The 14,255-nt window shown below is 42.1% G+C and overlaps 1 protein-coding gene across 2 annotated transcripts in view; it reads left to right on the forward strand.

The window, feature by feature from the left end:
• The window catches only part of rtf1 (RTF1 homolog, Paf1/RNA polymerase II complex component), a 207,319-nt gene extending 193,521 nt beyond the window's left edge, over positions 1–13,798 (forward strand). Inside the window, exons 17-18 of one of the 2 annotated variants that reach the window (XM_059951609.1) lie at positions 9,560–9,680; positions 12,356–13,798. In XM_059951609.1, the coding sequence (XP_059807592.1) occupies positions 9,560–9,680; positions 12,356–12,462 (228 nt within the window). In that variant the 3' untranslated portion in view covers positions 12,463–13,798. The remainder of the gene's footprint in view (positions 1–9,559; positions 9,681–12,355) is intronic. The other variant, XM_059951615.1, reaches the window with a different exon arrangement.
• The last annotated feature ends 457 nt before the right edge of the window (positions 13,799–14,255 follow it).

Below are 14,255 nucleotides of genomic sequence, written 5' to 3' on the forward strand. Positions count from 1 at the left end.
TTAAAGTCACCACGCATTATTAACATATATTCATTTAGATTAGGTAGAGAAGTAAATAAGGACATTAAAAAATTGGGATAATCCACATTTGGAGCATAAACATTAACCATAGCAACCTTTTTGTTAAAAAGTAACCCAGTAATTAACAAAAATCGGCCATTCAGATCCGAAATAATATCGTGTTGGACAAATGTAATAGAGGAGTCAATAAAAATTGAAACTTTTACTTTGGCATTCGAATTCAAATGGTACTGTTGATCCCTCCAAAACCTAAAAAAACGTTGAGTGTTCTCTTTCCTCACATGAGTTTCTTGTACAAAAATAATATGTGCATTCAGTCTTTGAAAATCTTTTTGCATTTAATTGGATGGTTTAAGCCATTAGTATTCCAAGAGACAAAATTAATGGTCTGAGCCATATTTCTAAAATCAACCCTTTGGTATAAAAAGAGTTAACCAAATTATGAACTCATGCACCCGGAAGAGGAACAAAAATAAGGGGCGGACCCAGAAGTGACAACATGGCAGACATTTTAGTAGTTTAAAATCAGCCCAAATGAAAAACCTAAAAAAAATGGTAGCAAGAACAATAAATTTAGAAAGGAAACCCCCACCCCCACCCCCCACCCATGAAGAAAGAGCCCATACTGAGCCTGGAGAAGGCTAGGAAAAAAAAGGAATTATACTAAATCTAACCCCGCATCACCAGAAGGCAACTCCAAAAAAATAAAGGAGGGAAAAAACAGATCCACCCAAACTCCAAAAAAGAAATTATCACTATACTAAAACAAACTTCTTAATAGAATTGCTAGTAAAAAAAAAAAGAATATAAACACTAGTAACTTATAAATCGGGTTAAAACCCAAACAAAAAAAGTTAAAATGTGATAAGAAATAAGAAATGATAGGAAGAAGACGAGAGAAAAAAAATGGCAAAATGAAAACAAAAGCAAGAAATATTTTAAAGAAGAAACAGCCATCTTAGTCACACAAAAAATGAAAAGGATAATGTAAAACCGTTTTTTAAAAAAATTCACCTTCAAAGGATTAATAATAATGACCAAAAATAAAGTACAGTGTAACCACTGTAAGTAAGTAAAATAAAAAGATTAGTACATCGAAAAAAAACTTTAATTAGAAAATAAAATATAGAATAAACCTACACCAATAGCCAGAAACAAAATCTGGTTTTGGAAACAAAAACTATCTTGTAACGATCAAAATCACTCATTTATTAGAAACGAGAGTCCAAAGCAGCAGGATAATTCTCATCCAGAAAGCTTTGAGCTTCAGTTGTGGAGAGAAAAATACGCCATGGTGCATTCGGAGGTGAGATTCTAAGCTTCGCAGGGTATAAAAGCGCTGGTTTTAGATTTTTCTCTCAACATTCGGACATCAGAGGTTTAAAAAGGAGCCTTGCCTTCATTACTTATGGGCTAAAATCCTCCACTAATCGAAATTGGAAATCTTTGAATTTAACCATCCCTAAACGCCGAGCCACACAAATAAGTTGCTCTTTGACATGCACATAGTGAAATCGAACAATTATAACAGGTGGTTTAGATGAAGAACTTGATGATCGGCCCATAATTCGGTGGGCACGATCAAGTAACGGAGGACTGTCTGGGAATACAGAAGGGAACACATCCAATAAAAGTTGAGCAAAATACTTGGAAGGGTCCCCTTGTTTGATACCTTCCGGGAGACCAAGTATGTGTAAGTTCTGTCTTCTGGATCGATTTTCAAAGTCAACGCTCTTGGCTTTTAAGTGTTTCCACCTGTTTAATCGTCGAAGATAATTTCTGCTCCAGTTTTTCGATTATCAAGTCTCGCTTCCGAGCGTCCTCTTGCAAAGTTGCGATTAGAGTTTGCTGCTGTTTAACGACTGAATCAGTCTTACCCATAGAATCCTGGAAAGCCTTTAGATCTCGTTTGAAAGTTTGTCGTTGTTCTTCAAATTTTTCATTTAAGAGCTCCAATAACATATCATAGGATAGGTCTTTTTTTTTCTTTCAGTTGCCGATAGGATCTTTCCCAGGGTCTTGCCCTTTAAATTTTAAAGCCATTTCTGTACTCATTTCTTCAAAATTCACAGTACACTCTTCAAGATAAATCCAAAAAAGTAGCAAGAATCTTTTGGTGTAGGTAAAAGTAAGTTAAATAAGGGTGATCATAGGTTTAAAAAAAAGTAAAGGTTATGGAGCGAATCTGAAACAGTACTCACTTCATGAGCGACTCCTGGTGACCTTGGTTTGTGCAAATCTGGTGTAGTGATTCATAATAACCAAGACATTTGCCATGTTGCTGGCGTCAGGCTGTATTAATAGGAAACACAGAGGCCGGTCTGGAGGTGATGTGACCCGGTATAGAATCTGGTTCCTCAGCTCCAATCATGGGCCATTTTCTCAGTAGTAGAGACACCCCAAAGTGTCTCTGTTGTCTGCTTGGCCATGTCACCTTTCTAACTGCTAACCGAATGGCATATATGCATGGGTCATCCTGCTGATCCATGGCCACTTACCCAGGGTCAGTTCCAGCAACTGCTTTGTCTTCAGAGCAGTCAGGTTGCAGTAAACTTGTGGAATGGCACCATCAGAAGCTCTCAAATGAACTACTGCTTGATTATGCCCTTGCCTTTCATTTACCTTCCCCATGATGGAGAACTGGCACGTGGCTTTGACTCCAGGAGTGGGAATGCTCTCCCACTCTCCATCCCTGTCAAGCCCTTCGTGTGCATGTTGGGACAACGCATCAGCATCAGCTCCCCACAGCCAGTTCTTCAGGCTGAAATCATTGACAGACAGGGCCACCAACCACCAATGGCTTGTGGCATCCAGTTTCACTGAGGTCAGGATATAAGTTAATGGGTTGTTGTCCGTCTTCACCTCGAACTTGACACCATATAGAGATCACTTAGTTTATCCACCACAACACATTTCAATGCCAGGAACTCCAACTTGTGAGGTAGTTTTGCTCAGATAGTGATAGACGCCGGCTGGCAAACGTGACGGGTCTCAACCCTGTGCCCTGATCCTGATACAGAACACCCTCTAAGTCCTCTCTGCTAGCATCTGTATGCAGTACATACGGCAAACACCGGTCTGCAAAAGCCAGCACAGACGCTTTCGTCAGCAGCTCCTTCATCAGCTCTTCACATTTCGCATCCCATCTTGCTCCAAAAGGCTCCAAAGCGCTAAGATAATCTTCACCATTCTCTTCTTTCGTCCTCCCCTTCTTCCCCAAGAGAGGGTAACTGCATAGAAGCTGATTTAAAGAGTAACTCACTTTAAAATAGTCCTTCACGAACCTCTGATGGTATCCACAGAACCCAAGGAACGAGCACAAAGTGCTTACAGTTTGGGGCCTTGGCCACGTGGTCACCGCCTCTATCTTAGGGCTGATTTATACTTATACGTAGGCTCTACACCGTAGCCTACGCCATTGTGAGCATTTATACTTGTGCATTGGTGTGTGCGTCGCTCTGTAATTCACCGCCAAAATGCTAGTTGGTGGTGGGGTTTCTATGCCACTGTGTTGAGTTTTTCGTGTTGAGTTTCTTTGTGTTCTTCAAACAATGCCGACAAACCGAGCGTATCATGTTGGAGTTGGAGCTAATAAATGTTGAACAAGAGTTACTTTTATTGAAATTACTGCAACGCAGAAAAGAGAGAGGACGTCGGAGGAGATGGTGTGTACGACCATTGAATGGATTGAGGCAGAAGGAGGGTGAATTTTCTGTGCTTGTCTGGCCGCTGAGACATGGACAAGGAAATGCATTTCAAATATTTTTGGATGTCGGCAGGCAGATTTGACAACTCACGTTCTTCTTCTCTCCTCTCTCAATTCAAAAATGGCGGAGAAGAAGAAGCAACTGGAAATGCACAGGAGGAAATGTGATTCCACCAAACAGACCAATCACATTTGTTGCGGTATGCTTCGCTGCAACGCATAGTTACATTTTTGGGGAGGTGCAAGTCAGGCTATGGCGTAGATTTGATGCAGAAGTATAAATTGGCCTTTAGACGGATCTGTAGCTACTCCATTAAGTAAGACTATGTGCCCAACATAGTTGATGGACATCTATGACATTTGTCCAGGGAAAGTTTTAACCCTTCAGTTTTTAGGCAGCCCAGCATCTTCAGTAGCCTTGTTTCATGTTCCTCCAAAGTGGAGCCAAACACTAATACCTCAAGCAAGTTCATATCCCCCACCATTTTCTCCTGACATGCTGAAAAGTCTCAGGGGCTTCCAATAGGCGCTGAAGCATCCTTTCAAACTGGAAGAGTCCCAGTGAATAAATGAATGCAGTCTCCTCTACGTCAGCCTTACTCATGGGGATCTCATAATATCCACTCCTCAAGTCCGGCACAGTGAACCACTTTGCACCACTCAGACAGGCCAGCGAATCCTTGATTGTCGGGATCATATACCGGTCAGAGACTGTACGCCTATTCAAAGTCCTATAGTCCACAGACATCCATACTTTCCCATTCTTCTTCCTGGCCATGGCTATTGGGGACACATAGGAACTTTTGGACTCGGTGATGATCTCAGCATCGTTCAACTTCGACAGATGCTGCCAAAAGTCCTCCACCTCTGCAGGCGCCAGTCACCACGACCTTTCTCTGAACATCACCCGGATGATGTAGCAAGTGCTCTTGGAACACCCCAGATCAAACTTATCAGTAGAAAATATCTTCCAGCTTCAACGTCTTTTGTATCAACCTCTTCTTCCAAAGTCCAGGTTCTGGGGAGTCCCCAAAGTTGAATAACTCAGGAGTCAACTTTCCCTTTTTCAGAGAGAGTTCTCCCTGGCTTCTCTCATGGGGCACTAGACATTACCGTCACTGGAAAGAGGCCCTCTTTTTGGGGTTTCCCATCACTTCAGCTACTTTCCCAGGCCGTAACACAACTAGTGTGGACTGTGTTTACCACACAGTCCCTCATTTATGTTCATCATCCAGCCCAGTGCGGCCAGGCACTTCTTGACTGGGTCTGGACAAACCAGCACAAATATAACAAGGACCTCAGCTACTCCAGCATCTGCCTCCGAAAACTCCAGCTTCTGCCTTCAAAACCTTCAGTGCTCCCCTTCTCGGGGGACCCAGTTCAGTAGCAGCCCTCAGTTTAGTCCATCCCTTCAGGGTTCGGCTCCGTCGGCTTTGTCATGTGGAGTGACTGCACCTGCCAATAACGACTAGGACATCTCAGTTCTAGACTCTGTCACAAGCTCCTTTAACACTCCCCAGGGTGGGCTATCAGTGATCGCTTCAGCCAAAGGGGCTACTACCGAGGACTGTACCCCACTGACAGAAGCCTCCTACACGTCCATCACATTCTCCTTTTCTCCTTCTCTTTTACTTCTGAGATCAGCTTAACAAATTGGCAGGGGGGTGGGGGGGGAGCACATCTTACGAGACATTCGGAGACCTCTGACCTTTCACCACTTGGTCCATTCTTAACTGATTCCCTCGGCCATTTGAATGGCCCCTTATGCCACAAGCAATTCAGCTGCCTTTTTAGCTGGAAAATGTAGGTAGAAAGTCTCTCCTCCTTCTGAAACATGTTCTGAAACCTTGTCATGAGCTCCATTGGGCTTCCTGTCACTCCAAAAGCATTTCCTAGGGGTTCTGTGTCTTTTAAGGATCTCACTACGTCAGCAGCTGGCATCCTCAAACTCTACAAATCGCTGTCTTGTTACATCATCAGAGCACTGCCACTCATCCAGCAACTGACAAGTCTGCTCCACCCAGGTCTCGTACTCCTCTTCCCCTTTAAGGGTGGGTTTCATTCCCAAGAACATGAGCGTATGATAACTGGGACTTTGAACCTGGGCATTTTGTCATTTATTTGCCAGGGAGGTAAGGGCTGATACCAGCTCAGAATGCTCGGCCCTCGCTGGAAGACTCATTAAACCTTCCACATCAGGCCACACCTTCCCCTTGCTCCATAGAAACGAAAGCAACTTGCCTTTAAAGTCTCCACTCCCAGCTTCCTGATTTGGCACACTCGACTACACTCCCCTTCTCCCAGAAAGTATGAACAGCCCGCAACCTCCCTTCTCCTGGGGCCCTAATGGTACCAGGCAGATCCACTGCTGTTACGTCAGCGCTAGTCTGAACTAAAACCAAGTTTTTGCCTGCCATTTTGTTAAACCTCTGCTCTATGATTGTAACTGTTACTGTCAACTGCAGACTTTTCCTCCATCAAATCATAGTCCCCCACCAGGTCGAATCCTATAGCTGGTTCTCTCCAGCGTCTTCCTGCCTAACAAAGGACTCAGCTCATGTTCCAAAGCACCCATTATCTCTAACCATAACTCAAACACAGCTTCTACAGAAAGTGCATTATGTTAGCAGTGAAACCTTTTCCAACGTGTTACACTTACTTCTGGTGTGCCCTGCCACTTCAGTGTTTAGTGTGTACATATCCGTAGGACCCTACACCTCCTTTTAGATCAGCAAGCTTTGTTCTATATTGCCTCTTATTGTTCTGGCTAGATTGCATCACCGTACACTTCTCTGCATTAAACTTTCTTTGCCATGCTTCTCCTCAGTTTACCCAATCGCCGTTTGCCTCTTTACCTCATTGTAATCCCTTTTTCTCCACAGTTTGTCGAACTGCTAAGGTTTGTGTCACGTGCAAGTTTAGAAATAGTGGCTCACACACCTGAATCTAGATCAGGAGTTCACAGCCTTTTTTTTAATGCCATGGAGCCTTACTATTATCTGAGGGTTCTGTGGCCTCCTGGTTAGGAACCCCTAATAATAGAAATCAGGAAGATCTATAGCCCTCAGAGCATTCCACCAGAAACCCCACTGTTCGTCTCCCTCCTGTACAAAACTGTAGTAGCTGGTAGAACTGCTACCTCACAGCTTCATAGAACATAGAGCGATACTGCACAGTACAGGCCCTTCAGCCCACAGTGTTGCGCCGACCCTTAAACACTGCCTCCCATATAACTCCCCCCCCACCTTAAATTCCTCCATATACCTGTCTAGTAGTCTCTTAAATTTCACTAGTGTATCTGCCTCCACCACTGACTCAGGCAGTGCATTCCATGCACCAACCACTCTCTGAGTAAAAAACCTTCCTCTAATATCCCCCGAGAAATTTCCACCCCCTATCTTAAAGCCATGTCCTCTTGTATTGAGCAGTGGTGCCCTGGGGAAGAGGCGCTGGCTGTCCATTCTTATCTATTCCTCTTAATATCTTGTACACCTCTATCATGTCTCGCCTCATCCTCCTCCTCTCCAGAGTAAAGCCCTAGCTCCCTTAATCTCTGATCATAATGCATACTCTCTAAACCAGGCAGCATCCTGGTAAATCTCCTCTCTACCCTTTACAAAGCTTCCACATCCTATAGTGAGGCGACCAGAACTGGACGCAGTACTCCAAATGTGGCCTAACCAGAGTTTTATAGAGCTGCATCATTACCCCGTGACTCTCAAACTCAATCCCTTGACTTATGAAAGCTAACACTCCATAAGCTTTCTTAACTACCCTATCTACCTGTGAGGCAACTTTCAGGGATCTATGGACATGTACCCCCAGATCCCTCTGCTCCTCCACACTTCCAAGTCTCCTGCCATTTACTTTGTACTCTGCCTTGAAGTTTGTCCTTCCAAAGTGTACCACCTCACACTTCTCTGGAAACACCTGTTCAGCAAACACATTCAAACCTGGATATGGATTTTGCACATTCTATCTTTCTTCACAGTTTTTCTCTTGCATCCCAAAAGTAGGTGTGTTCATAGTTAAACTGTTGACTATAAAGTGGTGTTAGAGTGTATGTAGATGAATGGTAGAATCTGTGGGAGATGAAAGGAATGTAGGGAGACCCTAATGGGTTAGGATTTGTGCTTTTTCAGGGGGAGGGGGTGCTTGGTGATTAGCACAGATTTGTAGGCTGAAGAGCATATATCTAAGTATAATCTCAAAAACAACATTCAGCACAGTCTCATCAATGCACTAGAGACTAAAGGTGCAATGGCTAGTATGAGGCGGCATAATTTTAAGGTGATTTGGAGGAAGGTATAGGGAAGAGTCAGAAGTAAATTGTTTATAGAGTGGTGAGTGCATACGATGATAGAAGCAGATACATTCAGATCATTTAAGAAACTTAGATTGGCACATGGGTGATGGAAAAATTGAGGGCTATGTAGGAGGAGATGGTTAGATTGTTCCTTGAGTAGGTTAAAAGGTTGGCACAACATTATGGGCTGGAGGGCTATCTTATGTTCTAGATAGTTCAAGAACATATGTTCAAAAAAAAAACTGAATGAAAACAGCGGGTCAGGCAGCATCTGTGGATAGAAATTGATCCAAGACAGTATATCAGAACAGAAGGCAGATAGTTGATATAAAGGGTTGTGAGGGAGGGGTGAAACAGGCTGAGGAATGATGGGCAGGTGGGGGAGAGTTTCTACCCTAGTTCCCCATCTGACTCACTAGGTAATGCTCCCACAGTCCTTTAAAACCCACAGTTCTCACCCCCCACAAATTACTGGGGCCATTGGAAAAGTTATCATAACACTGTTCAAGATCTAAAAAAAAAAGTTGGTGTATTAACACTGAATAACTTCAATCATCTATAAAATCTGCTAGTCCCGTACTACTGTTGTGAGCATGCTGGTCAAGGCTTAGCTAGGGAGGTGGGTGTTTGATGAGGCTGGGGAGAGGTGGAGAAAAAGGAAGAGCAAATATGGTCCTGATGAAGGGTCTCGGCCCGAAACGTCGACATTGCTTCTCCCTATAGATGCTGCCTAGCCTGCTGTGTTCTACCAGCATTTTGTGTGTGGTGTTGTTTGATTTCCAGCATCCGCAGATTTCCTCGTGTTTACTGAGCAAGTATGGTAGCCAGTTGCCATCCCATTGGGATTTGCAAATGGTTGCATAGCAAGCAACAAGTTTTACTCTATCCCAGTTTACATTGGGATAATTCAAGTCATGAAGTGCAACTCTTCTCTAGTTTCCTTTACACATTCCTTCTGCTCATTGGTGATGTATAGAATATACTGTTTAAATGTTCTAACCAAATAGATTGTTTCTGCAGAGAAGAGTCATTACTCCAGAGCTGCAGAACAGTTTGTAACCAGCAATATTCAATGTTCAGTCCAGTCTGTTTTTGAACAAAATTTGTTATCATCACCATGTTACATTCTGTGCCTGTAGTTCACAAAATCCTAGTGATCTGAAACAAAAACACGAGAGAATCTGTAGATGCTTGAAATCCAAAGCAACACACAAAATGTTGGAGGAACTCAGAAGGTCTTCAGAACTAGAAGAAAGGTCTCTGCCCAAAACGTCGCGTACTTACTCTTTTCCATAGATGCTGCCTGATCTGCTGAGTTCCTCCAGCATTTTGTGTGTGTTGCCAGTGATCTGAAACATTAAGAGGGCCAAGTGAAATTTTCCTCCTCTCTCATCTGAATTTGTGGTAGACCAATTTGCAGTGATTAACTAGTTGTAACATGTCACTCGAAGAATGGCTAAAAGTGAACTAAAGCAAGATTTATACAGTGGTTGCTATGTTCTAACTAGTGTGTGATTTTTTTTAAGCAGGATCAGGGTAGCAGTAAAAAGGAGGACAGCAATAATAAAACTAATTCTGACCTCTCTGAGGACCTCTTCAAGGCACATGACTTTGATATCAAGATTGATCTGCAAGTACCCAATGCAGGTAAGTCCTGTAAAACATAACAGGTTGTCCTAAGATTACAACCAGATTTTATTCCAAAGGACAGTTTGTAACTAGGAATATCACAGAAACAACAGTGATTGGAGATTGAGCAGGCAAGAGAAGAGCCACTGCCAGCTAGCCTTACTGACTCTTGAGTGAATTCTTGCAAGCTAATGTGGTCAGATCTCTCCGTTCTGCTCAGCTGAAAACACCAATTGAGTGTTATGCCTTGGAGTGGTGGAGGTTGGTTTTTAAAAAAAAAAGGAACGAGGGAATTCTCCATTCCCACACACAACAGCTGGCAAATTCATCCTGCCAATCTCCTAAATGTGTGTGGTGCATAGTAATTAGGTATTCACAACCCAGGGAGAGTGTCCATGTGATGGGTGTACAGTTGATACTCATTTATTATTGTTGTGAAAAGCTCCTGTTTGCATGCCATCCAAAAAGATCATGCCATACACAACTACATTAAGGTAGAATAGAGAAAACCACATGCAGAATATAGTGTTACAGTGAGAAAGAAAGTGCAGTGCAAGCAGGCAAATAAAATGATGAGGTCGTTTGAGATATTGAGTTTAACCTTTATTGTCGAAGAGATCTATTCAAAAATATGATAACCATGGGATAGAAGGTGTCTTTGAACCTTGTTCTCAAGCTTTTTATCTTCTGCCAGATGAGAGCAGAGAAAGAGAATGTCTGGGATGTGAGGGCCTTTGATTATGTTGGCTGGTTTACCAAGCAGGAAATGTAGACAGACTCAGTGGAGGGGAGGCTGGTTTGCATGATGGGCTGGACTACGGCAACAAACCTCTGCAATTTTTGGCAATCTTGAGTATTGGTAAATGTAAGTTACTTCAATCCAGTCCATACCATGTGCAGACCATGCCATGTTCTAAACTGTACTGTGGTACGTTGTTATCTTTCAACTCAATCTGGGAAATACCATGTCTCAGATGGAAGGCAGTACCTCTGATACTTGAGGGTAGAATGGAATGGATGATCATTTCTGGGGACAAAGCAGATTCCATCCTTTCTGTTTTCATCACCCACTAACATCTCTACCATAAGCATTACTACCACTACTGAGTGTGTCATTCAGAATTTCTGGATCTCCATCCCAACCCTTCTCTGGCACGAGGATAGGGGGCCAATCCTTTAGGCCAACATGGGAGCAGAATTAAGCCATTTGGCCCATCGAGTCTGCTCCTCCATTCCATCATGACTGATTTATTATTTCTCTCAACCTCATTTTCCTGCCTTCTCCCTGTACCTTTGATGCCCTTATTATTAAGAACCTATTGACTTCAGCTTTAAATATACCCAGTGGCTTGGCCTCCATGGCAGTGTGGCAATGAATTCCATGGATTCACCACCCTCTGGCTAAAGAAATTTCTCTTCATCTCTGTTCTAAAGAGACGTCCTACTCTGAAAGAGACATCCTATTCTGAGGCTGTGCCCTTAGGTCCTAGACTCCCCCGCTATATGAAGCACCATCCACTCTAGGCCTTACAGTATTTGAAAGGTTTCAATGAGATCCCCTCCTCATTCTTCAAAATCCAGTGAGTACAGGTCCAGAGCCATCGAACATTACTCATCATTCTTGTGACTGCCTCTGGACCCTCTCCAATATCAGCACACCTTCCTTAGATGAGAGACCCAAAACTGCTGTCAATGCTCCAAGCGTTAAATACTTGCTTTTACATTCCAGTTCTCTCGAAATGAATGGTAAAATTGAATTTGCCATCCTTATCACTGAACCTGCAAGTTAACCTTTAGAGAATCTTGCATGAGGACTCCCAATTCCCTTTGCATCTCTGATTTCTGAACTTGCTTCCCATTTAAAAAATAATCTACACTGTATTCTATTTGCTACTTCTTTGCCCATTCTCCTAAGCTGTCTGAGTTCTTCTGCACACTCCCTGCTTCCTCAACACTACCTGCCCTTCATCCATATTTATCTCATCCACAAACTTCCGCCATCCAAATCATTGAAATATAATATGAAAAGTGGTCCCAACACCAGCCCATGCAGAACACTCACTAGTCACTGGCAGCCAATCAGATAAGGCCTGCTTTAGTCCCACTCTTTGCCTCCTGCCTGCCAGTCAGCCAGTCTTCGATCAATGTTATTATCTTTCCTGTAACACCTTAGGTAAACAATGGTTTAGCAGTCTTTTTGTGGCACTTTGTCAAAGACCTTCTGAAATCCCAAGCCAACAATTCCACAGACTCCTTTGCCTATCCTGTCTGTTAACTTATTAAAGAATTCCAAAGGATTTGTCAGGCAAGATTTCCCCATAAGGAAACCATGCTGAGTTTGGCCTGTTTTATCCTGTCCTCCAAATATGCCAAAACCTCATACTTAATAATGGACTCCCAACATCTTGCCAGTCACTGAAGTCAGACTAACTGGCCTTTTCTATTCCTTTCTTCTGCCTTCCTCCCTTAATGGAATGACATTTGCAATTTTCCAGTCCTGAACCATTCCAGAGTATAGTGATTCTTGAAAGATCACTGTTAATGCCTCCACAATTTCTTCAGCTAAATGTTTTAAATGTTGTTTGCCTCTTTTTTTTTCTCAGTTCTGGGGAAACATTGACTCTTTCCACAAATGCTATTTGTTTGCTAATATTGATGTTCACTAACCATCTTTTCTTGCTCTTTTTACACAGAATCCAAGTCATTGTCAGTGAGCTCGAAAACTCCATCTGTCAAAGATGGAACCCCAAGGCGATCCCTAAACCTGGAGGACTACAAAAAACGCCGAGGGCTGATTTGAAGGGTACCACGCTGCTGCTGCAGTTCTTGCATGTGTCTGTCTCATTGGCAGTGGCTAAGTGCAGCAAGCGGACATTAAAGACTGAGTTTGCCCGTCTGTCTCAATGCAGACAGAATGGCTGTTGTATAAAAAGAATACAATGCCTGGTGATTTTTTTTTCCCCTTTAGTCAAAATAACTTGAGTGCTGCTTTCTGTCATTCTTTAGTGCTTGGCTGCAAAGAGATCCCACTCAGTAAACATGCAGTCTTTTTAATCTTAACTGGGATTGAGACATTCATTTGAGGGACGGTTTGATTTATTCATTGAGTGAACTCGCTTTGATGCAAAGCTCTTCCATGAGAACATCTTGTATACAGGAAACACTTTTGTACGGTCTTGATTTGTATATGTACATGTAGTTTAAATGGATAACAGAAACAAACATCCATAGCCGAAGTGCAGTCTGACCACATCACACCTGTTGGCTACTATAAACGGTGAAGTAATTTGTTTTCCTCCTAACTTCAACTGTCAGATTCCCCATCTCTTGGGAAAACACCCAACTCAAAAGTTGCCTGGAAATTTTCTTTACAAATTCACCAAGATTCATCTCACTCATTTGATAAAGAAGGTTTTGATCACACATTTGCTGAGGCTCCAAACAGCAGTCACTGAGACAACTTCTGGCAAATTGAGAGGATTGGGTTTAACAAGTTCAAAAAGGAGTTCCCAAAAGTTCAGAGAGGTGTCTTTAAATACTACTGATCACTCAAGCCCTGTACATTGACCTTTTTGTGTAATCATAGCACCTCGAGCATTAACCTGGGCTGCTTAAAATTAAAAAGAAGTTTCATTTATTTTGTTTTGACTTTTAAAGAAAACCAAAAGCAAGAAATATTTTCCTTTCTTAAAATAAACTTATCAGTATCTGAAAGAAACCCAGGAGTGTGTTTTCAAATGTTGTGCATGGTCATGTCCTGCAGAATTATTATTGCCTTTTGTCAGAATTATCCACTATTTCCATCAGCATTTTCTATGTTTACTTCTACAGCAAGCTTCATTTTTGTGGTTAAACTCTACAAGCTTGGAGCTATGTTGTTCCATGTTTGCTCAGTTCAAGTGCTAGTTAAAAGGTTGGTTTATGTAATGTTGGGGGCCATATGAAGATTGCGGTAAACTCTGCTATTCCAGGATGAAACCAGCAAGGCCTACTTTGTGCTGCTTTAATTTCAGTTGACAGTGAAGCGTGCTCCGTCGATTTATCAAATGGCAAAATTTGAAACTGAAAGCAATGTACTCTTGTAGTACTGTATTCCTGCCACTACATGGTAGTGTTATAATAAAATGCTAATCCACTATCTGGCTGTTCATTTTAAATGCATTTTCTACTTTAATGTTCAGTCAGATTTTAACATTACTGTATGTTTTTAAAGTGGACATCAAAATAAAAAAATTGCTTCCACTTTATTAATTCTGGGAAGTGAATGTTCAGTCAAGTCTGACATTCATTAACTATCTCTACAGAATGCATGTAGTGCACTACTAAAGATGCTGGGAGCTGTTCCTGTTGCAACTCAGTAGGATAGCAAGGCTACTTCAGAAGGCAGTTAACTTAATGGTGTGGAGTGGAATCATGTAAAAAATATACAAGGTAATGGCAATTAATTTCCTTAAGTTCACTGTAGTTACTTCAGGAAATTTTTCAACTATCTGATAGTTTAATGTTAACCTTTATAGAAAGCATTTTCTTAAACTGGAATCTAGTTTATTCCTTTAATTTGATGCTAATAATCAAGGTTTCTGGATTGCAAGT

Source organism: Hypanus sabinus, chromosome 2 (assembly GCF_030144855.1).
Source record: "Hypanus sabinus isolate sHypSab1 chromosome 2, sHypSab1.hap1, whole genome shotgun sequence".
NCBI lineage: Eukaryota > Metazoa > Chordata > Chondrichthyes > Myliobatiformes > Dasyatidae > Hypanus > Hypanus sabinus.